This window comes from Tursiops truncatus, chromosome 9 (genome assembly GCF_011762595.2).
Source record: "Tursiops truncatus isolate mTurTru1 chromosome 9, mTurTru1.mat.Y, whole genome shotgun sequence".
NCBI lineage: Eukaryota > Metazoa > Chordata > Mammalia > Artiodactyla > Delphinidae > Tursiops > Tursiops truncatus.
Window position 1 is genome coordinate 90362732 of NC_047042.1, and position 22488 is coordinate 90385219.

The following is a 22488-nucleotide window of genomic DNA, read 5'->3' on the forward strand; positions in this document are numbered from 1 at the left end:
GCGTCCGGAGCTTGTGCTCCGCAACGGGAGAGGGTGAGAGGCCCGCGTACCGCAAAAAAAAAAAAAAAAAAAAAAAAAAGAACTTAGAACTGTGTTTGGCATATTAGTACCTTTTTTCAACTGAGGTATAATTGACATACAAAATTATATTAGTTTCACAAATACAGCATAATGAATCCATATTTGTATATACTGTGAAATGTTCACCACAATAAGTCTAGTTAACATCCACCATTCATAGTTACAGAAATTTTTTTCTTATAATGAGAACCTTTAAGATCTACTCTCTAAACAACTTTCAAATATACCATTCAGTATTATTACCTACAGTAGCCATGCTGTACATTACATCCCCAGGACTGACTTATTTTGCAACTGAAGTTTGTACTTTTTGACTCCCTTCACCCATTTTGCCCACCCCTACCACATGAATGCTTAAAAAAGGTTGGCTACTAGTATTTTCATTGTACCACTGTTTTGTCATAAATCAATTTTAGACATTACTTATTGGCTTCGGCTGTGTTAAATGTGGATTTACAGCTTTTATATCATCTCTCCCCTCTCTCATCCTCTCAATCGCTTAATCTTTTCAACTACTGATTAACTCAGTTTGAAGTTCTAAGTTGTTCTACTTCTCCCATTGCTTCTGCTTCAAACTCACCAGTATGTAATAGACTCTTGTCAGAATTATTGCAGTAGGGAATTCCCTGGCCGTCCAGTGGTTAGGACTCTGCACTCTCACTGCCGAGGGCCTGGGTTCAATCCCTGGTCGGAGAACTAAGATCCCGCAAGACACACAGCAAAAAGAAAAAAAAAGAGAGAATTATTGCAGTGAAATTTGGAAGAGAATCTTGTTGCCTTGATTGTGAAGTGGTTTTTTCATTTCTTGCTGAAGCTCACCCTTTCTTGGCCCTTTCTTTTGTAAATTGAACTAAGCTATTACTGTGCTTCTATTCTGTTTCCCTCCAGCTTCTAGAGATCTAGTGTCAGAGTGCTGACCTAACGGATACTGTGAACAATCAGTATTTGTTGATAGATTGAAAGCTCTGTTATTGTTATCTTTATAGTAATGCATGTTTTAGTCTTCCCAAGTTAAAAAGAGCTCCCTGAGAAAGCCTACTCACAACCCACATGCATCATTTCATTCTCCTATGTGCTACTTAATGAATTTGGCTTTGCCAAATTAAATGGTGTGTTAGCTTCCCTTTGGGTTATGATTTTATTCATGACTGTAAAACTGTAAACACAGAACAAAGGGTGTTGCCCGCTACCCAGTTATACAAAGATTGACTCACTGCAGTCGCTGACCAACAGTACACTCAGTGCTCCAGACAGAGGCAGTGAAGATGATAACAGGATGCTCTGTGCTTTGGACAAGCAAGGCCCTTAGATAGTTAGATGTGTATCTCAGGAAGAATTTTTGTGAACCCAGAGTCTTGCATCTTCCCACACATAGAGAAGCACTGAAATCATTAACTTGAGATACCTGTTCTTTATGACTAGTAGCATCCTTTCCTTTACCAAGATGTGTACCTGACTGCACATATTCCCCAGCCAAAACACATATACACAAGCTTCTCTCCCTACCTCTTTGAAACAGCTTTCTTAGAGCTACTGAGTGGCTGTTTCCTGCTTTATAGTCCTCAGTAAGTTCCCTGAATAACTCACAATCCTTATGTTGTGCAGTTTCCTTTAAGTCAACATGACTTTAGTTACAACTACCGTTATCCTGACCCACAGGGAGACCCTGCTTCCACGTTAACTTGCTGGAGCAAGAATGGACAAAAGCCTTTTTCTCTTCAGATAGAATTGAAACAGACTGAAATGTTTTAGATAACTCACAAAATGAAAATGAGCACAGAGTACAAGGAACATCAGTGGTCTGGCTGACAAAGAAGAGACATCATATTTTGCAAGCCAGGGTTTTACATTCCTTTCACATCCAGTCTGAGAGATTTACTGTATTTCCCCCTAATTGAATAGCATTAAGTGTCTTAAAATAGCCTCTCACACATAAAGTGATCTTCTTATAGTAAAGCTCTAGTAGTGTGATATTATAATGCAATAATCATATATCAGAATGATCCACGAAGAAAGGAAGAAGATACAGCACTCAGCTGAGTGTTACATGACCTGGATTCTACTAATCTTTCTTCCAACGATTCAGGTAGAACTCTCTGACCTTGGGAAAGTCAACTTTTCTGAATCTCAAATTTCCTTATCTAAAGAATGGGCATGCTAATATTTACACTACCTATCTCTCCGGGTTGTCCAAATAATTGCCAAGGCAACAATTTATTGCAAGCATAGTCAAAGTTTCTTTCAATCTTGTTCAAGGGAACTTGAAGAAAGTCATTTCATAGATTTCTTGCATAGGCAATTTTTCTAACAAGAATACATAGCTAGATAACATTTTTAGGAAAAATAAATACAAGGAAAAATGTCTGGGTACAGTTTATCAGACTCCTCATATGCAAGTTACTCCTCACAGAACTGGGTGGGGAAATCTGGTATTTATATAGGCTCTTTATTTTAAAACATTTTATTGTAGTTCAGATATACAGTTGATCCTTGGACAGCGCAGGGTTAGGGGCACTGACCCTCCACACAGTTGAAAGTTCGTGTACAGCTTTACGGTTGGCCCTCCCTATCTGTGGTTATACATCCTGAGATTCAACGAACTGCAAATCTCACAGTACAGAACATATTTATTGCAAAAAAGTCATGTATAAGTGGACCCATGCAGTTCAAACTTGTGTTGTTCAAGAGTCAACTGTATACAAAATTAAGGAGAATAGTACAAATCACCTTACTTCAGTGGGTATCAACACACAGTCAATCTTATTCAGGTACACTCCTATCTACTCCCCTCCCAAACTGGATAATTTTAACGTGAATTCCAGATTTCACCTATAGATGTATAGGAGATCAGAACATGTCACCCCAAAATATGCCACTCTGGCATAAGGATTATTTTGAGCTGAAGACTCAAATGAGCTCTCAGCCATCCTCCTATGTTCCTGAAAACAACATAAATTCTCCTTTTTGGAGGTGCCTTCCCCCACTTCTCATATGAGGAAGAAAATAACCACCTTATGATGGCGCTGAAAAAGAGTCTACGTAACCAAATCTTACTAACTAGCCTTTATCTACCACTAGTTTCCTCATATATTTGCCTTCCTACAATTTGCCACCTCTTGAAGCTCAAAGTCCCTTTCCTTTGTCTTGTCACTTCTCTTTAAATGTAACCTCTTTTGGAGAACGGTATAAATGCTTACAAGCCTAGCTGTTTCTTTAGGGGTTTTCTCTTTTTATGAAGTCCCTTCACGCCACATAATACTTTTAGCATCAAATAAATGTGTATGACTTTTCTCCTGTTAATCTGTTGTCAGTTAATTTTGCAAAGCCTGCTGGAGAACCTATGAGAATAGAGGAACATTTTCCTCCACAACAGAAACCTGTTTGATGTTCTAAGATAGTCTCTCCCTTTCTCTTTCTTTTTCTCTTTCTCTGTCTCTCTCTCTTCTTCTTCTGCTTCTCCTCTCCATCTCTCTGTCTCTTCATTTTCTTGTCGATGTTGAAGAACCCAAGTTGTTTGTATTTGCACAGAATTCCCCGTGTTCTGGATTTGGCCAGTTCCATCTCCATGTTTGTTCCCCTAACATGTTCTTCAATTCTCTGAATTTCCTGTAAACTGGTAGTTAAAGGTAGGGGCTTGATGAGATTCAAGTCTGATTTTATTCCTCAAAATAGTTTATTGGTCGTACTATACATTCTCTATTGCATTACATCAAGAGGCATATAATAATTAATGTTCTCTCTTTTTGTGATGTTAAGACTGATCTTTGGTTTCTGTTGATACTGGTCTAATCCATTCATTATAAAGTTTCCCACCAACTTTCCACCTAATGGTTTTAGCAGCTATTGACAATCATTTCCTAGATCCATTACTTCATTAAGGGATGTGTGGTAATATCGTGATTTTATCAATTCTTCTATATTTATAATCTAGAATTCTTCTATAAGGAAGATTTTCCCATATAATTTCCCTGAGGGGGGTGATAACTTTTTATTAGCTGTATAAAATATAAACTTATTATAATTAGGCATATTTCCAATATTTTAAAGAAGATGCAATTAAGAGAGTAGATGAATAAGAAGAGAGAAGCATTAGAGAAGTGATTAACAAAATCTGGAGATTAGTTACTAGATCTATTAGTTTGCCCAACACAATACTAAAGCTTTGACTTTTCCCCCTTTAGTCTTTTCTATTTATTTATTTATTTCCATTCATTTTAATAGACTTTCATTTTTAGAGCAGTTTTACATTCGCAGCAAAATTGAGCAGAAGGTACAAGAGTTCCCATGTACCCCAAACTCCCCACACAGGTATAGCCTCTCCCGTTATTAACATCCTCTGATGAACCTGCATTGACACATCTTTATCTTCCGAAGTCCAGAGTTTACATTAGGGCTTGCTCTTGTTGCTTTGACATTTTATTTATTAAAATACATTGCTTGAATTTTTAAAAGCTTGTTTTCGTCTAAAATCTTGGAAAAGCAGAAAAACACATATAAGAAAATAAAAATCACCTGCACCCTCACTCAGGAAAAGACCACAGAAATATTTTGATATACAGATTTCCAGGTCTTTCTGTTCTTCCTCCCTTCTCCCTTCTTTCCTTATTTCGACCTCTCTTTCTCCCGTTCTTTCTTTCTTTCTCCTTCCTTCCTTCCTTCCGTCTTTCTTTTTTCTTTCTTCCTTCCTTCCTTCTTTCTGTCTTTTGTAACACTTTTTCACCTATTTTCATTTTCCTATGTTGTTTTCTGACAGGAGTATTTTTAGTGTCTATATAGCATTTCATCACATAGATACAATGCAGTTTAGTTAAGCATACTCAGTACTGGTTTATGGGTTGTTTCTGCTTTTTGGCTGTTATAACTATTGCTGTGACTTTTTAAAAACTGTACCTATGCAATCATTTAAGTTTGTGCATGCTTTTCTCTGTAGCATAAAGTCCTAAGAGTAGAATTTTGGGGTCAAATGTATATAAATGTACATATTTCAAATTGAACTGATTTATACTTCCACCAGCGCACTCATACATAATAAGATTATGTTTTTAGGGCTTCCCTGGTGGCGCAGTGGTTGAGAGTCCGCCTGCCGTTGCAGGGGACACGGGTTCGTGCCCCGGTCCGGGAAGATCCCACATGCTGTGGAGAGGCTGGGCCCGTGAGCCGTGGCCGCTGAGCCTGCACGTCCGGAGCCTGTGCTCCTCAACGGGAGAGGCCACAACAGTGAGAGGCCCACGTACCGCAAAAAAAAAAGAAAAAGATTATGGTTTTATAAAAAGAAATAGGAAAAAGCAACTACCAGTCATGCAGCTGACGGCTTCTAGAGGAGCTAAATCGATATTGCTTTCCATTTCCAAGGAATGGATGGTCACCAGTGTAAGGGATAAACTGGAGCCATTCATTGTACAATTTAGAGAAAAAGGTATACTTGAAGCTCTAAGAAGTTCTGAAATCAAGTATTCCAATAGAAAGCGAGAGTCCGTACTGCAGTTTTTATTACCAAATCTCATCTGGAGTGATTCAATTCAAATGTTTATGAGCAATGAATAATGAATCGAGTGTAATAAATAGTTATTTCTCTTAATGATTGATACTTACGTGAAAGAAGGCAAATATTCTCAGGGGATGAAGTGTGACTGGACCTCATGATTTCAACATGAATTTTTGTTTCCTATGCAGCAAATTACGGTTTTGCAAGAACTTTTACTGTATTCTTATGTACTACAATACCTAGCACATAGAAAACACACTTGAATATTTCTTGAATAGATTAAATAAATAAATAAACTATGTTTGGAGAAATAAAAAAGCAAGACCACATCTATGGCTGAGGATGGGGATTCTTCTGAAGGTCATGGAATCTATAGTCTGTTAGGAAGAAGTCTATCCTGGGAGAGAAAACAAGAATATAGGATATGGATGAAGGGAAACTGAAGTCTACTCCGAGCTTCAAAGCACTTGATGTCTGGCCTGTAGGCACTAGCGTGTTAGAACTGGCTTGTACTGGCTAGCAAGAACCAATTCCTATAATTTTCAGGAATCTTGTGAGCTGGTGGTTAAATTGTTAGTAGCTTAAAATCGGCCATGGTCAGACTCTTTACACCATGGAAATCAGTAAACATATAAATGGATACACTCCCGATTCCCCCAACCCCCAAGCCAGTTAGACCAATACTAGCCCATCACTGACTCCAGGTAAATGAGACAGACTCACAGTACAGTGACATCCTAGACATCCCTCATCTGCCTGGGGCAGTCTCACTGGACACCAATTTTCCTGAGGTTATTATTAATAGCTCCCCTTTCACTGTTGAAAGTATCTAGTTTGGACAGTAAATATTTGGTTATTCTAGCTCAAGGGTACTCCCTTAAGGAGCGGTAGGCTGGCCCTGCAGGCCAGGTTCAGGGACTCCCAGTTCAAGACCCCAACTGGGACTTGGACCTATGGAGTTTGAGGAACACCATCTACAATTAGCCTTTTGTTTAACATCTTTAATTCATTCCTCCAAACACTGGTGTTAATTAAAAATTCATTTTCAAAAACTTTATTTCATTAATTTTAATGAAATTAAAATGGGAAATGAAATTTTAATGGGAAAAATTATGATGCCTTATATCTCAACCCAAGAACCCATATAATTTTGGCAGAAAAATGTAATAAGTAATACAAATAATTGTATCTAAGCAATAAACAATTTGAAAATATATAAACATGATTTGTATATAAAGTGAAATGTAATGAAAGTTTATTGTACTTGCCAAAGGATGAATTAAAGACCTGGTGGTAGATGGTGGAGGAAGAAGCAGGGGAGTCCTTCTGGGAAGGTAGTGAAGAGGATACAAATGGACGTTCAGATATTCAAGACCAGAGTCAGATGCACTTGACAATTATCTCTTCTTTCTTGAGACTGATGCTAGAAGCAGCTCCTTGGTCAACTTTCCAGCATGTACGACTGATTCAGAATTTTTCTTCATCTTCTCACCATTTACGAAAATTCTTACACACAATATGGTGAGCTCCCCTTAAAAACATTTTAAGCATTTTATTTTTTCTACCTTTTCATTCTGTTTACCACACACCTCTTTGTTCAATGGTTGGTATATGAACCATTTGGAGGCTTATACTACTTTGCACTTGAGATGCTCTTAAAAATAAAGTTATGACACACAAAAAAGCCCTTTAGGACAAAATTAAGGCTAAACAGAAAAGCCCTTCAAAACAGACCGAAGAGTCTCTCTCCCTAATGCACATGAAATCATCTGCAATACAAAAATCAAACATAGCACACAATTCAGATTTGTTCCACATGATGTTCTTTAGCTAGAAACTGTTGTGTCAAGAATATTGGTGAGTGGGTCTTTGTCTGAAATCGTAATGTCAAGGTATTGCTGCTTACAGAATATTTCTTTAGGAGGTTTTTGAGTGAAAAAAACAGTATACTGGAAGAATGAGTTGTCAGAAAAAATGACATTATGACTATTGTGGTGAAAAGCTGTAGACTAAAGAGTTACTATGGGTTAAGAATGATAACTACAAAAAATTTAGCCTTGTACACAACAATAGCAATGATGTGCTGCAATTCCCTTCTGAAATCTTTGAAATATTTAGTAAAGTCTTATTAAATGCGCCAGCCAAGTCTTGGCGCTCATCATTGGGGACAGAAGGAAGTGTGAGTGCCCATGCTTGGGATCAAACAACAGAAGAGAAGGGAGAGGGAGTCTACTTAGAACATGCGGGTGATGAGACATCCTATAAACTTCTAAAGAAAAACAAAATCAGACTTCTCAACAGCCACACAGGAAGCTTAAAGACAATGGAGAAGAGCCTTTAGAATTATGACGAAAAATTATTACCAATCCTGAAAAGTCTTCTACATTATTTTGATTTTTAAAAAGACAACATCAGTTCATAGCTTTATGATTACGTGTATTCCTAACCACTCTCCACCCTGAAAAGTAATCTCATGGGAACAACGTCTCTGTCCTATTTTTAATGTTATAATCATAGTAATGTGTTACATGTTAAGACTTGAATGACTGGTTGCCTTAGAAAGTTCTGAGGTCTTCCTTGAGCAGCCCTGCCCCCCTCGTACCTGCCTCCCAAGAAGAGTTTTTTCTCCTTTCCAGAACTCCAATGTCTTTTATTTTGTATCATGATTAATTGTCTCCTCATTGGAGTATGAGGGTCACAAGCTCAGCTTAATCGTCTTGCTACACCCAATTGCCGGCACAGGACCTTGAACCTGGTAGGTGCTGAAGAGCTCTGTGTTGAATGTTTCTACATCTTGAGTAATCTTATACCTTTGGAAATCTTTCTAAAAACTTTTCCAGTATTTCAGACTCCCTCCCCAACACCATTCCTACTTCAAAGTAAAAAAAAGGAAAAGTTCTTGTAAAACCGTAATTTGCTGCATAGGAAACAAAAATTCATGTTGAAATCATGAGGTCCAGTCACACTTCATCCCCTGAGAATATTTGCCTTCTTTCACGTAAGTATCAATCATTAAGAGAAATAACTATTTATTACACTCGATTCATTATTCATTGCTCATAAACATTTGAATTGAATCACTCCAGATGAGATTTGGTAATAAAAACTGCAGTACGGACTCTCGCTTTCTATTGGAATACTTGATTTCAGAACTTCTTAGAGCTTCAAGTATACCTTTTTCTCTAAATTGTACAATGAATGGCTCCAGTTTATCCCTTACACTGGTGACCATCCATTCCTTGGAAATGGAAAGCAATATCGATTTAGCTCCTCTAGAAGCCGTCAGCTGCATGACTGGTAGTTGCTTTTTCCTATTTCTTTTTATAAAACCATAATCTTTTTCTTTTTTTTTGCGGTACGTGGGCCTCTCACTGTTGTGGCCTCTCCCGTTGAGGAGCACAGGCTCCGGACGCGCAGGCTCAGCGGCCACGGCTCACGGGCCCAGCCTCTCCACAGCATGTGGGATCTTCCCGGACCGGGGCACGAACCCGTGTCCCCTGCAACGGCAGGCGGACTCTCAACCACTGCGCCACCAGGGAAGCCCTAAAAACATAATCTTATTATGTATGAGTGCGCTGGTGGAAGTATAAATCAGTTCAATTTGAAATATGTACATTTATATACATTTGACCCCAAAATTCTACTCTTAGGACTTTATGCTACAGAGAAAAGCATGCACAAACTTAAATGATTGCATAGGTACAGTTTTTAAAAAGTCACAGCAATAGTTATAACAGCCAAAAAGCAGAAACAACCCATAAACCAGTACTGAGTATGCTTAACTAAACTGCATTGTATCTATGTGATGAAATGCTATATAGACACTAAAAATACTCCTGTCAGAAAACAACATAGGAAAATGAAAATAGGTGAAAAAGTGTTACAAAAGACAGAAAGAAGGAAGGAAGGAAGAAAGAAAAAAGAAAGACGGAAGGAAGGAAGGAAGGAGAAAGAAAGAAAGAACGGGAGAAAGAGAGGTCGAAATAAGGAAAGAAGGGAGAAGGGAGGAAGAACAGAAAGACCTGGAAATCTGTATATCAAAATATTTCTGTGGTCTTTTCCTGAGTGAGGGTGCAGGTGATTTTTATTTTCTTATATGTGTTTTTCTGCTTTTCCAAGATTTTAGACGAAAACAAGCTTTTAAAAATTCAAGCAATGTATTTTAATAAATAAAATGTCAAAGCAACAAGAGCAAGCCCTAATGTAAACTCTGGACTTTGGAAGATAAAAATGTGTCAATGCAGGTTCATCAGAGGATGTTAATAACGGGAGAGGCTATACCTGTGTGGGGAGTTTGGGGTATATGGGAACTCTTGTACCTTCTGCTCAATTTTGCTGCAAATGTAAAACTGCTCTAAAAATGAAAGTCTATTAAAATGAATGGAAATAAATAAATAAATAGAAAAGACTAAAGGGGGAAAAGTCAAAGCTTTAGTATTGTGTTGGGCAAACTAATAGATCTAGTAACTAATCTCCAGATTTTGTTAATCACTTCTCTAATGCTTCTCTCTTCTTATTCATCTACTCCCTAAATTGCATCTTTTTTAAAATATTAGTAGTGTTATCAAAGTCCAGAATATTCAGTCTTGAATAAAACCATGTCCTATCAACAGTCTAGTCTATGTCAAATAGCACCAAGATCAGTGTAGTTCCTTGGACAGTTTTCCCTGGCACATGAAGGGATGACCAGGCCTGCATATTGTTTCAGCAGTCTCCAGGGTTTCTGTGACTTCCTGTGGGCGAATAACAGCATAAATGAGATAACTACAGATATGGCCCAAGAATACACAGAAGTGATTGCATGGGACAACTGGAATCTAGGAAACAAACATTTCTCTAAATGAGAATCTAAAGGAAACATAATACACAATTCTGCCCAGCCTTAAGACAAATGTTATAAAATTATGAGGAGCATATTAGCTCCTAGACCACAGCTCCATTCCAAAAAGTTCTTTACTTTGCATTTGCACAAATAAAGCAAAATTAGAATGGTTTTCCTGGAACTCAGGGATGATCGACCTTAATGTAAATCAAGTCTCTCCCTCTAGGAGGCAGATGATTGTTTACATATTTTAAGTGACAATTGTTTTCAGTTTTCAGTGTCTACTCCTGCTGTTCCCTGTATTAATATAACTCACCTTCCTACATATCAAAACCAACTACTTTTCTCTTTCCTTAATGCCATCCCAAGGCTCTGGGCTATGTATTTGGCACTAGACTACAAAGAGAAGTCAACACAAATGCTGCCCCTGGGAAGCCCACACTTCTTTTGGGGAGAGAGATACAACTATATATATAATTAACTATAATAAAAATAAGGTTGAGAAAAATAGAGGTACAAGCTAAAGACAGAATTAATGGTCATGACACAAACTAAGAACATAAGAGTTATAAATTAATTTTCTGCTAGCCATTAGCATCTACATGCCATCTGCTATGACTGCTTTCGAAAATCCACATATACACTTTGAATTTTCCATCAGGCCTATGTATTTCCTGTTCGAAACTAGATAATTTCATTTTTAAAATCACAATTAGATTTTTTATAGAACTTGATAAGCTGATTATAAAATGTATGTGGATAATGATGTGATACCTTTTAAAAACTGCTTCCTGATTGTTTAAAGTTTCTGTGATAGGTCTTGACTAGAATATACACGACTGTGCAAAAAAAAATGTCTTTGTATTCTTATTCAAATTGCTTCTGAGAAGCAAAATTCCTTAAATAGATTATGGAAGATAATAAAGGTACTTCTTTTTCTTGTAAAAAATATGTATACGGAATAGTAAACATAGAATAGTCTAAACAAGGGGGGGGGTGGGAATGAGGGCAAAACAGGTGAAGGGAATTAAGAGATATAACCCTCCAGTTATAAAATAAATAAGTCACAGGGATATAATATACAGCATAAGGAATATGATCAATAATATTGTAATAACTTAGTATGGGGATAGACGTTTGCTAGACTTATTGTGGTGATCATCTCACAATGTATGCAAATATCAAATCACTATGTAGTACACCTGAAACTAACATAATATTGTATATCAACTATATTTCCAAATTAAAAAAATGTTTAAATAAATAAAAACTATGATCATATATGAGAAAAAAAGAAACTATGAATACATCTACTCAATAAGTTATAGTCACATAAAAGAAAAAAAGCATAAACAATTTAAGAAGAGAAATAAAAGGGAGAGTGGGTATACCCTCTTAGATAGCAATATATATTATAAAGATACAGAAATTAAAATAGTACTCAGGGGCTTCCCTGGTGGCACAGTGGTTAAGAATCCGTCTGCCAATGCAGGGGACATGGGTTTGAGCCCTGGTCTGGGAAGATCCCACATGCCGCGGAGCAACTAAGCCCGTGTGCCACAACTACTGAGCCCGTGCTCTAGAGCCTGTGAGCCACAACTACTGAGCCCATGTGCCACAACTACTGAAGCCCGCACGCCTGGAGCCCATGCGCCACAGCAAGAGAAGCCACTGCAATGAGAAGCCCCTGCTCGCCGCAACCAGAGAAAGCCCACGCACAGCAACGAAGACCCAAGGCAGCCAAAAATAAAATAAATAAATTAATTAATTAATTATTTTTAAAAAATAGTATTCAGGAACAATCAACAAAATGGTATCTGAAGCACACCCATGCATATGTGGAAATCTGATATAAGCTACAGGTGGCATATCAAATGAGGAGGAAATGGATGAATCATTTAATGAACATGGTTAGTACCACCGGTAATCCACATGGAAACGAGAATGAATTTGGCTTTCCCTCCTCTCCTCCCCCCAACTAATAAAATGTTCATGTCACAGAGTTGTTACTATATTATGTGGTTGTTAAAAAGAATGAAGTACATTCGTATGTAAAACTATGAAAAGATCTTCAGGCTGTAAAGTAAAAAGAGCAAGTTACAGAAAAAACATCTCTACAGCACAGTCCTATATACGTGTGCTCGGGTGCAGGGGAGGACAAACCTGAAGCCCCCAGTACACATCTGTATATGAATACACATTTGTAGAAAAAGGGTGTAGACGTATATACAACAAATTGCTACCTCTGTTACCATGAGGAGTCAAGTTAGTGCTGGGTTGGTTGTACATGGGAGCCATTACCCTTTATTCCAGACTTCCATAATTGCTTAATTTAAAAATATATAATACTATGAAACAGTCACTTGGAAAAGCTTGTAAAAATTATAAATTACTAAAGAAGTATGTAATTATTTAGTAAATTAATCTGTTCAGAGAGCTTTTATGAAAAGTCTTTTAGCTGCTAGTATCGGGCTGTCACGTGGTTCGCAAAATGTGGTCTGAGAACTCTGAAAGCTCTCTGATGCCCTTTCAAGGGAGCCATGAGGTCAAAACAATTTTTTAAATACACTGATATGTTACTTGCCTTTTTTGCTCTCATTCTCTCATGAGTTTACGGTGAATTTTCCAGAGGAAGAGGAGGGTCATGAGGTTAGTGAGACAGAAGAGGTTAGGTGTAATGGCAAGATTTTTTCACTATGTAGCTTTATTTTATTTTTATTTTTTAACTATATGAATATGTACCTCTTAAAATTATACCTTAGAAGGTAATATAGGTAAATACTTGTATAATCTTGAGATGGAAGGCATTTCTGAACATGTCACAAAATCCAAAGCCATAAAGAAAAGAAATGATAAATTTGACCATAAAGTCAACAATTCTGTCTAGAAGGAAAAAAAATCCACAAGATTAAAATACAAATGACGCATGGGAAAAAAATTTGCAACATATGGAGTGTGATAAACAGTGATTCTTTCAAAACAATAGAAAAAATGATGAGCACGCCATAGAAAAAATAGGCCAAGGCCATGATCAGGCAATCACAAATGAAAAAGATATAAATGCTCCCTAAATATATGAAGATATGTTCTGTCTCAGCACTAATCAAAGAAATGAAGATAAAATTAATAATAACTTACCTTTTTTAGACATTCAGATTGCAAAGATTAACTAGAATAATGGCAAAGACGCAGGGAAATTGGTATTCACATATAACATCAGTAGGAATGTAATAGAAATTATTTCTGAAGGGCAGTGTGGCGATCTGTTTAAAGATATTAATTGTGCAACCCTTGATCTAAGAATTCCACTTCAAAAATTTAATCTAAGTCCACAGAGATAAATTAAATGCAGCAAAAAAATCGTAAGTCAGATTACTAATTTCTGCCACATCCAACCTTCCTTTATCCTTTTACTAATAGAATCTCCACTTGCCTAAGTTTTAGGATACATGACTACTCCACTGAAGAGGACATTTCCCAGCTGACCTTGAAGTTTCCTGTGGCCCTGTAACAACATAATGGAAGTAAATGGTCGGTTTCTGTGTTACCTGATGAAAATTGCCAGTTCTTCTTTTTTTCCCAAGTGAAAACATGATGCTTGTGGGTCAGATCTAGCCATGCAGACAAGGACAACATTTTAAGGGATGGCAGAATAACAAGCTAGAAGGAATCTGCTGTCTTGAATGAGCACAGAGCAGTGGTACATGTTATACGAAAGAGAAATAAACTTGCTATTGTTTGAGCCACAGAAATTTTCACAGCATAACTTAGCTAATATGAGTTTAAATGTCTGTCAGTATAGTTTCTTCCCATAAATGTTGTTATAATGGAGTCATAGGCAGTGATTAAAAGTGGCTTTATAAATCTATAGATGTCTACATGTATTGTTGGGTTTCTTAGTCTGCTTGAGTTGCTATAACAGAATACCATAGACTGGATGGCTTATACAACAAAAATTTATTTCTCACAGTTCAGGAGGCTGGAAAGTCCAAGATCAAGGTTCTGGCCAATTAAGTTTCCAGTGAGAGCTCTCTTCCTTGCTTGCAGACGGCCACCTTGCTAGGTCTTCACATGGCCTTTCCTGGGTGTACATGCTCCAGGAAAGAGAGAAAGAGAAAGCAGGGTGGCATGCACTGCACTCTGCTCTCTCTTCTTATAAGCCCGCCAATTATATCAGATTAGGGCTCTACCCTTATAATCTTATTTAACCTTAATTTACTCCTGAAGACCCTATGTCCAAATACAGTCACATCTGGGTATAAGTCTTCAACGTGTGAATTTGAAGGGAGACACAAATCAGTCCATAGCATTGCATTTAAAAAAATTACTAAAATCATGTATATTGTGATTTCGATTATGTAAAATTACATATGTGTGGGTGTGTACGTAGAGAGTATGTTTACCTAGATAGAGTCTGAAAAGATGCTCCCCAGTAGCAATGAAGTCTGTAGGTGGCAATGACAGGCATCTTTGGGCTGCATGAAGAACAAACTGTAGAACAGAAAAGAAGGCATAACTAAAAGTAGTGGTTAATTATATCACCACCATAAAAGCAAACAAAAGCTATGTAACAAATTAAGATTTGTTTCAAATGAATAGAGTTAAAGGTTTTTTCAAAATAACCCAAAAGAATGACACTTTTCAGAAGTAGAAATCTGTACAATGCATTATACTATCCAGTGAAATATTTCTTGAAAAGTAGAAATTTCCTGTGCTACTGCTGTGCTTTATGTTGAGTTGTGCCAGGATAAATGTTTTAGAAATTTTTTCTTAAGAATAAACCAGGGCTTCCCTGGTGGCGCAGTGGTTGAGAGTCCGCAGGGGACACGGGTTCGTGCCCTGGTCCGGGAAGATCCCACATGCCATGGAGCAGCTAGGCCCGTGAGCCATGGCCGCTGAGCCTGCGCGTCCGGAGCCTGTGCTCCGCAACGGGAGAGGCCACAACAGTGAGAGGCCCGCGTACCGCAAAAAAAAAAAAAAAGTTTGACAAAAAAGAATAAACCATGTCATCTTCAGAGTCCTTTCCATCTCCTGCTTTGGTCCAATCACTCATCTTCCACTATTTGCCCCTTCTTCACAGAGGGTCACAGATCTCCTCATTCTCCTTATAGCTCCTAATTACTACACTTTTCCTTTCTTCTCTTCTTATGTTACCTGCAGCAGTTGTTGCTTTTTCCCTTTATTCTGTTTGTTTTCCTTCATTTGTTCCTTTATTATCTTCCTTGTTCTCACCCTCTTTTCTTTTTCTTGGTCCTCTTATTGATCTACTCTTGATCTATTGAGTTTTTCATTGCTTTTTTCTTCTTTTCCCCCTCTGCAATCCTTAACCTCATAATAAAACCCAATACAGAAGAACAGACACATAGATCAATAGAACAGAAATAAAACCATGCGCTTATGGTCAATTAATCTACGACAAAGGAGGTAGAAATATACCATGGAGAAAAGACAGTCTCTTCAATAAGTGGTGCTGAGAAAACTGGACACCTACATGTAAAACATGAAATTAGAACATTCTCTAACTCCATATACAAAATAAACTCAAAATGGATTAAAGACCTAAATGTAAGACCAGATACTATAAAACTATAAAACTCCTAGAGGAAAAGATAGGCAGAACACTCTTTGACATAAATTTCAGCAATATTTTTTGGATCCATCTCCTAGAGTAATGGAAATAAAAGCAAAAATAAACAGATGGGACCTAACTAAACTTAAAAGCTTTTGCACAGCAAAGGAAGCCATAAACAAAATGAAAAGACAACCTATGGAGTGGAAGAAAATATTTGCAAACGATGCGACTGACAAGGGATTAATTTCCAAAATATGCAAACAGCTCATACAGCTCAACTTCCAAAAAAAAACCCAATCACAAAATGGGCAGAAGACCTAAATAGACATTTCTCCAAAGAAGACATAGAGATGGCCAACAGGCACATGAAAAGATACTCAACATTGCTAATTATCAGAGAAATGCAAATCAAAACCACCATGAGGAATCACCTCACACTGGTCAGAATGGCCATCATCAAAGAGTCTACAAATAATAAATGCTGGAGAGGGTGTGGAGAAAAGGGAACCCTCTTACACTGTTGGTGGGAATGTAAATTGGTACAGCCACTCTGGAGAACAGTATGGAGGTTCCTTAGAAAACTAAATATTTATTTATTTATTTATTATCCTATGATCCAGCAACCCCACCCCTGGGCATATATGATGTCATTTATATGTGGAATCTAAAAAAAATTATACAGATGAACTTACTTACAAAACAGAAATAGCCTCCCAGACATAGAAAACAAACTTATGGTTACCAAAGGGGAAAGGGGGATGGGGGGCAGGGATAAATTAGGTGTTTGGGATTAACAGATACTTACTACTATATATAAAATAGATAACCAACAACAGCCTACTGTATAGCACAGGGAACTATACTCAATATCTTATAATAACATAATGGAAAAGAATCTGAAAAAGAATATATATACACATATGTCTGTGTATGTATATATATATATATATATATCTGAATTACTTTGCTGTACAGCTGAGACTAACACAACATTGTAAGTCAACTATATTTCAATTTTTTTTAAAAAAGTGCCTTCACAGAGCAGGCAGACTATTAAAATGTGGAGCTTCTCTCTTCCCCCAGATAGTCCCAGAACAGTGTGCTCAGGTATTGTTTCCAGTTCTTCTTTTTTTTAAAAAAAATATTTATGTATTTATTTATTTGGCTGCGCCAGGTCTTAGTGGCAGCACACAGGATCGTCACTGCAGCATGCAAACTCTTAGTTGCAGCATGTGGGATCTAGTTCCCTGACCAGAGATCAAACCCGGGCCCCCTGCATTGGGAGCACAGAGTCTTAGCTGGACCCCCAGGGAAGTCACTGTTTCCAGTTCTTAAGCTGATTCACTCCAACTATTCAGAAAGGTAGTAAGTTGACTAGAGCCTCATGAGTGAATATTCAGTTTACAGCTCTGTGTTACACATGTCCTACAAACAAGGGGATGAATATACCCCTTCTCCTATTACTCTCTAGCCCGTACCCAACTTCTTTTCTTCTGCAGGTAACATTCTGAAAACATGATTTACCTGGAAGAAAAAAACCATTGGGGAGGGGAGGTGTTCAGGAAAATGGAAAATCACCTGCAAATATCTGTCCTGGACCTTACTTACTCTTTTGCAGATGGCTCACAAGAGCAAAACCTTTGAGGAAAGGGACCATAATCAAGGCAAATAGTTGGAAAGGAGCAGAGGATGAGAGGACTAAAGCAGGACTAAAGCAAGCTCTAGATTTTTGGCCTCCATGAAATATGTGCGATATTAAAGGAATACAGAAGAGAAGAAATGGTTCTTAGCCTCGAGGAATTGTAATCTAGTAGGAGAAATAACATGCCTTTTGTGTTGGGTGTCCACAAGACCACCCCCAGTTTCAGTGATTTGCTGGAAGGACTCACAAGATTCAGAAAGTTTCTATACTCCCAGTTACAGTTTATTACAGCAAAAGGATACAGCTTAGAATCAGCAAAGGGGAAAGGTGCATAGGCAAAGTCCAGGAGAAACCAGGAACCAGATTCCAAATGTCCTCTCCCAGTGGCATCCCACAAATAGCCTTAATTCTCCAATCAACTACATAATAACATGTGCAAAATGTTGCTAACCAGGGAAATTCACTCAAGCCCTGATATCCAGGATTTTAATTGGGGGTAAGTTGTGAAGCCCCGCAGCACCTGTGTGATTGATCTTAACTACTTAGTCTCCAGCCCCTCAGAGGTCAAACTGACACAGCATGGCCCAGGGCCTCAGGTATGCAAAAACCATTGTTAGCCTTGTTAGTATCAGATCAAACTGATAGAGTGTGGCTCAAAACTTCAAGCTTACAAACATACTCTTATTAGGTAAAATAACAGTTCAGAGATCATCTCCCAGGAGTTATTCAAGGGCCAGTTCTTTCTGTGGAATATGTAGGATGATTGTGTAACCCACCCTCACTGAGTTAACCCTTTACTGCATCACCAAGTAGTATGCAGACTATAAACTATTTAAATTTAAAAAATATTTATTTATTTTATTTTGGCCTCGCCTTGTGGCATCTTAGTTCTCCAACCAGGGATCGAACCCAGCCCTCAGCAGTGAGAGTGCAGAGTCCTAACCACTGGACTGCCAGGGAATTCCCTATAAACATTTTTTAAAAAATAACGGAATTTAACATTTTTCTGATAGCAGAAAACTTAATCTAGTCATATTCTCAGTTACTTTAGGTTTTGTTTCTATTTTGGTTTTGGTCATCATTTCAGATTTTAAGTCAGTCAATACAATATTCATTCTCCCTCCTATCTAGGGCCCGTTTGAAGATCCGAGGCCGTAATAGGGCCATGGCATATGTGGGAGAGACACTGGGTCCTCGGGCATCCTTGGTTTACGGTGGCATACATAGAATGTGCCTTGCCTCCATTGGTTCTTGACTGCTGACATCTCTCCGGAAGCCACTGAGGTAATGCAGGACAGTCTTTGGTCCCTGCACACTGCATCCTCCTTGTCCTAACAATGAAGCCTCAAGTCATCCAAGCCTTTGGACTACTACTGAAGGGACAAAAATCTTTACTTTGTTCCTTTAAAGCTATAGGAGATTGAGCGAAGGGGTCATCTCAAACTCTTCTTGTCCAGACCTGTGTCACAACCTCTGAGAGTTCTACTCAAAAATAATTTTGTTAAACTTCCTTGGAAGTTCAAGAATTTCCATCCATTGCTACCTTTTAAGGGGTGGGTGTGAGAAATCCTCACCAGCATCTAATGCTCTTGCTCTCCTTGCAGACTCCCTTCTCTTCCAGCACAGGCAACCTGTATCTCCTCTCTCAGAAATGGTGATAGAAGTAGTGCTGGTGAAGTTTAGAAAATGACAAGCCATCCAATTAGGCTGAAGATTAGAATGGGTATGGGAAAGCAGTGAGGATCAGGCAGGAAGATCGAATGAGGCTATCAGGCAGGGATGAAATTGTGGAGAGCCTTGGATGCAATGGGGAGCCATAGAAATTATAGAAAAGGAGAGGGCAATAGAGAGAGCTGTAATTAAGGAAGAATAAGAGTGTGGATCTCTGTGAAATATTTTTGCAATACATTTGGGAGGACAATATATAGATAAGATAATTGGGATTAAAAAAACCTAGGGCTTCCCTGGTGGCGCTAGTGGTTGGGGGTCCGCCTGCCGATGCAGGGGACACGGGTTCATGCCCCGGTCCGGGAAGATCCCACATGCCGCGGAGCGGCTGGGCCCGTGAGCCATGGCCACTGAGCCTGTGCGTCCGGGAGCCTGTGCTCCGCAACGGGAGAGGCCACATCAGTGAGAGGCCCGCGTACCAAAAAAAAAAAAAAAAAAAAAAAACCTAAAACAATAAATTCATTTTCTGGACTTAAAAAAACCCAGAAGCCGTATATATTTGAACAAAGTAAAACATGATTGTTTTAATTACATGAGACTAGGAAGTCTAAGAATATGGAAAATAGTTTTCTCTAAAACTAATTATCCATGATGATTTGAGAAACTGAACTAGAGGGTTGTATTAAATTGCATGGAATTCTCTCCAAACAAGCCTCCCCAATTTACCTCTTATTCTTTTCTTCTCCACTGCCATCATCTGAAGGAATACAAGGCACTTGTCTTTCAGTCTGCTTGAATCCTGTATACCACCTCTACAATGAATTATTAGCATATTAAGAGCATTACTTTTAATACAGAATTTGCTTTCCTACTATATGAAGATTTTCAAGGTACCACTACAAAAACAGGGTACAGAGGGAAGGGCATTTCAAAACAAAGGGAAAAGCACGTGTAAAGCAGGGAAGAGTTAAAATTGCTGGAGCATAAAGTAGTGGGAGCTTCAGCTTGAGAGGTGTATGAGGATGAAATTTGGAGGGATAACAGGTGGGATAAGAAAATTGTTGCTCTAAAGCTGTTTCTGGACCATCCACATCACAATCAGGAGATGCTGCTAAAATTGAATATGGGGAGGGGTCCAAGGATCAACGTCTAAGTAAATTTGCCAGGTGATTCTTATGCAAACTAAGGTTTAAGAAACTACTACTATACAAAATAAATAGCCCTTGAATGTCATTAAGAAGGAAAACTTCACTCTGGAGGCCTATGGAAATTGGATTTAAGGATCTGTTTGGGAAAGAGGCTGCTAGGAGAGGAATAATTTGGGAAAGGTAAGGTCTCGAGGGAAAGCTAGGATGCCTGGAGTTGGCCCTTTGGCCATTTTTTTTTTTTTTTTTTTTCGGTACGTGGGCCTCTCACTGTTGTGACCTCTCCCGTTGCGGAGCACAGGCTCCGGACGCGCAGGCCCAGCGGCCATGGCTCAGGGGCCCAGCCGCTCCGCGGCATGTGGGATCTTCCCAGACCGGGGCACGAACCCGTGTCCCCTACATCGGCAGTCGGACTCTCAACCACTGCGCCACCAGGGAAGCCCCCTTTGGCCATTTTTAGAGTGAAAATATGTGTAACTTCTGATATAAGTGTGGGGTGGGGCTGGGGGGATGAAAACGAATATTTTAGAATTATTTGGCTATCAGTATTGACATTTGTTTCTATTTCTTGTAATGATGCCATGTTTATGCAATAAAACACTTTCAAACAATCTTTATATATTAACTCCTTGGAAAATAAACCATTTTTATTCACTTAAAAAGCAAATCACTGACTTTAAAAATTGATTTCACCTTTTTCATTGGGGAAACCCTTTAAAAATTCCCGACTTGCAAACCTCCCCTCTTACTCTTCATGCTCGCAACTCATTATAGAGATGAGTAAATTCAGGTGGCAAAATCCATGCCTCCTCCACATATTTTCTACACAACATTTTCCCGTTTTTCAAAATTCTTTCCTTTGCTTTTCACTCTCTCCACTTTGTCATCCTTCTACCCTCCCACCATATTTATTCCTCCTACAGGACCCCTGTCTGCAGTAGTAAAATGAGTTTTTCGTAGCAGTTACTTAATTTACAATGTCCGGCAGACACAGTGAAGCCCCGCCCCGTAGGAGGAGCTAACACAGGCGGACCGAATTAGGTGGTCGATCGTTAACAAATGAACCCTTAATCTTTTTAGAGGAGCTAAACACACACAAAGGCCCAATCAGAGGCCGCGGTTCCAGGAGCTCGGTGGGCGGGGCGGGGCAAGCTACCTCCCACCTCCCAGCCTCTCGCAACGGCCGTCCGAGCCTCGCGGGCTTCCGCACGCCCCGCCCCCCGACCAGGCGCGGCGGCTATTGGGCGGCGCACTCCTTGCAGTCGCCTCGGTTGCTGGGAGAGGGAGTGAGGGGGCGGGGCCTGAGGTGGGTCCTGGGGCCCGAGAGAAAGGCCGGGAGGCGAGGGCGGGCTGGGCGGATTTGACGAGAGCCGCGGCGGTTGGCGAAGCGGACGGGGCGCAGCCTCTCCGGTGTGAAGAGCAGTCCCCACTGACAGATCCCCTTCTTCCGGCCGCGCCACCCGGGAGGCGGATCCCCGGGGCCTGAGGAGGCTTCCTTGGCCCTGGACTCCCTCCCTCTCCTACGAGTCACCCGGGCGGCCTGGGAGGAGAAGGAGGAGAAGGAAGTCGTCGGGGGCGGCGGCGGGCAGAGAACCCGCTCGTCTTTTCCCGGCGGCGGCGGCGGCGGCGGCGGCGGGGGCAGGACAATGGAGGTGGCTGTAGAGAAGGCGGCGACGGCGGCCGCGGCGGCTTCGGCGGCGGCCGCCGGGGGGCCCTCGGCTCCGCCGAGCGGGGAGAACGAGGCCGAGAGTCGGCAGGGCCCCGACTCGGAGCGCGGAGGCGAGGCGGCCCGGCTCAACCTGTTGGACACTTGCGCCGTGTGCCACCAGAACATCCAGAGCCGGGCGCCCAAGCTGCTGCCCTGCCTGCACTCCTTCTGCCAGCGCTGCCTGCCCGCGCCCCAGCGCTACCTCATGCTGCCCGCCCCCATGCTGGGCTCGGCCGAGACCCCGCCGCCCGTCCCCGCCCCCGGCTCGCCGGTCAGCGGCTCCTCGCCTTTCGCTACCCAAGGTGAGAGGCGGGTGCGGGCGCGGTAGGGGGTGGAGAGCCCGGGCAGGCCGGCGCCCTGGAGCG

At 40.0% G+C, this 22488-nt stretch overlaps 1 protein-coding gene and 2 long non-coding RNA genes across 6 annotated transcripts in view; 2 read left to right on the forward strand and 1 right to left on the reverse strand.

Annotated features, from left to right (window-relative positions):
• The window catches only part of LOC141279581 (uncharacterized), a 100633-nt gene extending 79838 nt beyond the window's left edge, over positions 1-20795 (forward strand). Inside the window, exon 7 of the long non-coding RNA XR_012334097.1 lies at positions 18734-20795. This is a non-coding gene — a long non-coding RNA (uncharacterized lncRNA). The remainder of the gene's footprint in view (positions 1-18733) is intronic.
• LOC141279485 (uncharacterized) lies at positions 13427-18685 on the reverse strand. Its single transcript, XR_012333758.1, has 3 exons — positions 14792-18685; positions 14357-14482; positions 13427-13893 (listed from the first exon to the last, which is right to left on the reverse strand). It is a non-coding gene; the product is annotated as an uncharacterized lncRNA (long non-coding RNA).
• Positions 20796-21949: 1154 nt separating the features above from the next.
• TRIM24 (tripartite motif containing 24) overlaps positions 21950-22488 on the forward strand; it is a 94838-nt gene continuing 94299 nt past the window's right edge. For all 4 annotated transcript variants that reach the window (XM_019949103.3, XM_019949220.3, XM_019949153.3 and 1 more), the window contains exon 1: positions 21950-22425. In XM_019949103.3, coding sequence (XP_019804662.2) covers positions 22062-22425 — 364 coding nt within the window. In that variant the 5' untranslated portion in view covers positions 21950-22061. The remainder of the gene's footprint in view (positions 22426-22488) is intronic.